The sequence below is a fragment of the Nicotiana sylvestris genome, chromosome 10 (genome assembly GCF_000393655.2).
Source record: "Nicotiana sylvestris chromosome 10, ASM39365v2, whole genome shotgun sequence".
Classification (NCBI taxonomy): Eukaryota; Viridiplantae; Streptophyta; class Magnoliopsida; order Solanales; family Solanaceae; genus Nicotiana; species Nicotiana sylvestris.
This window is the reverse complement of record NC_091066.1, coordinates 102960076-102962748: the sequence shown is the minus strand read 5'-3', so window position 1 is coordinate 102962748 and position 2673 is coordinate 102960076. Positions and strand designations below refer to the sequence as shown.

Sequence of the window (2673 nt, the reverse complement as noted above, 5' to 3'; positions counted from 1 at the left end):
CTCTTGCTTGTTTGATTATTTTGTTTTCCGTGGCGATGACCTTTTTCTTTAATCCCTCGACCTCATTGTCGTACTTTTCTTTCAACTGCTTAACCAGGCGTGCTCGTTCATCTGCATTTTTAGCCAATTGCTTTCGAACTCAGGCTAGTTCACTTTCTATTTTGTTCAAATCAAAACTATAGTCACTCACTTTCTGCCTCAGGTTATATATGTTAAGTATAAAGCACCATTGGACAATACTCTTATTACGACGAACGACTCCTGCCAGTTTGGAGCAAACTTGCCTTTGGCCTCAACCTGATGTGGAAGGATACGTCTTAACACTTGCTGACCTACTTCAAACTTCCGTGGACGCACCTTCTTATTATATGCTCTTTCCATTCTTCGTTGATACAATTGGCCATGACATACTGCTGCCAATCTTTTCTCGTCGATCAAACTCAATTGTTCCAAGCGAGTTTTGACCCACTCATCATCATCGATCTCAGCTTCCGCGATAACTCGAAGGGATGGAATTTCCACTTCTACGGGTATCACTACTTCGGTACCATACACCAACAAATATGGAGTTGCCCGTACTGAAGTACGGACAGTAGTGCGATAACCCAGCAACGTAAACGGCAGCTTTTCATGCCACTGCCTAGAACCTTCCACCATCTTTCGAAGTATCTTCTTTATATTCTAGTTGGCCGTGTCAACTGCTCCGTTTCCTTAGGGCGGCACGGGGTAGAATTGATATGTGTAATCTTGAAATGCTGACATACCTATTTCATCGAATTGTTCTCTTTTGATCACCTGTGGCTTGTACTGGATACACCCCCATTCTGATGTATTCCTTGATATCGTGGAGCCACGGTTCGCCATCGAATTCGTCCTCCACCACGTTGCAATAAGCATGCTGGTCATGGATCTGAATATGCAACGGGTCAACATAAGCCTTATTCGGATGATGTAACATCAATGCCAGAGTAGCGAAAGCATCGACAACCTTATTGTGGATCCTCAGAATATGCCTGACCTCTATTGATTGGAACCGTTGACAAAGATCATGCAAACATTGCCAGTACGGTATGAGTTTTAAATCCAGTGTTTCCCACTCTCCCTGAATCTCGTACACTAGAAGGTCCAAGTCACCCAAGACCAAGACTTCCTGGACTCCCATATCCACAGCCATCCTCGAACCCAAAAATGCATGCCTCGTACTCAGCCATGTTGTTAGTACAGTAGAACCGAAGCTGAGTTGTAACAGGGTAATGATGCCCTGTTTCAGAAACAAGTACCGCTCCTATCCTAATGCCTTTCATGTTAACAGCCCCGTCAAAGAAAAGTTTCCATCCTGGCTTTTCAATCTGTTCCAACTCATCAATGTGCATTACCTCTTCATCCGTTAAATACGTCTTCAAAGGTTCGTATTCTTCATCCGCAGGATTCTCAGCCGAATGGTCAGCCAATGCTTGTGCTTTCATCGTAGTCCGGGTCACGTAGATAATGTCAAATTCTGTGAGTAAGATCTGCCCCTTTGCGAGCCTTCCCATGGGCATAGGCTTCTAGAAGATATACTTCAACAGATCCAAGAGAGAGATGAGGTAAGTAGTATAAGATGACAAATAATGTTTCAGCTTCTGGGCTACCCACGTTAGGGCGCAACACGTCCTTTCAAGATGAGTGTACTTAACCTCGTAAGATGTGAACTTCTTGCTAAGATAATATATAGCCTGCTCCTTCCTGCTAGTGATGTCATGCTGTCCCAACACACATCCAAATGAATTGTCCAAGACTATCAAATACAGAATCAAAGGTCTCCCTGGTTCTGGCAGGACCAACACAGGTGGGTTTGACAAGTACCCCTTTATCTTATCAAATGCTTCCTGACATTCATCTGTCCACTTGACCGCAACATCTTTCTTTAATAGTTTGAAGATAGTCTCACAAGTTGTCGTGAGCTGAGCAATAAACCGGCTGATGTAATTCAATCTCCCCAACAGACTCATCACCTCAGTCTTGTTCTGTGGTGGTGGCAATTCCTGGATAGCTTTGATCAAAGGCGAATGACTATGAATCCCAACAACTTTCCAAACGGAAAACCGAACGCGCATATTGCAGGATTAAGCTTGAGATTGTACCTGCGAAGCCTTTGGAAGAACTTTCTCAGATCTCTGACATGGTCAGACTACTTTCTAGACTTTACAATCACATCATCCACATAAACCTCGATCTCCATGTGTATCATGTTATGGAATATGGTCGTATTGCCCTCATGTAGGTTGCCCCAGTGTTTTTCAAACCAAATGGCATAACCCGATAGTAGTACGTTCCCCATGACGTGATGAATGTTGTCTTTTCTGCGTCTTCCTTATACATTAAGATCTGGTGGTAGCCCGCATAACAATCCACAAAAGAACCAATCTCATGTTTGGCACAATTATCGATCAATATATGGATGTTTGGCAATGGGAAGTTATCCTTGGGACTTGCCTTGTTGAGATCTCGATAATCAACGCACACCCTGGTCTTACCATCCTTCTTCGGCACAGGTACAACATTGGCTAACCAGGTGGGATACCGGGTGACCCGGATAACTTTGGCCTCGAACTACTTGGTGACCTCTTTCTTAATCTTCACACTCATATCAGTTTTAAATTTCCGCAGCTTCTGCTTGACAGGGGGGAATGC

At 43.8% G+C, this 2673-nt stretch overlaps 1 protein-coding gene across 1 annotated transcript; it reads right to left on the bottom strand.

The window, feature by feature from the left end:
- Nucleotides 1-769: 769 nt before the first annotated feature.
- Nucleotides 770-1174, bottom strand: LOC138879764 (uncharacterized). The gene has a single exon (XM_070159394.1). It carries the CDS (start codon nucleotides 1172-1174, stop codon nucleotides 770-772), a length of 405 nt encoding a protein of 134 aa, XP_070015495.1.
- Nucleotides 1175-2673: the final 1499 nt, after the last annotated feature.

Coding starts and splice junctions, on each gene's coding strand:
- LOC138879764 (XM_070159394.1), bottom strand. CDS start 1,174: ATGGCTGTGGATATGGGAGTCCAGGAAGTCTTGGTCTTGGGTGACTTG.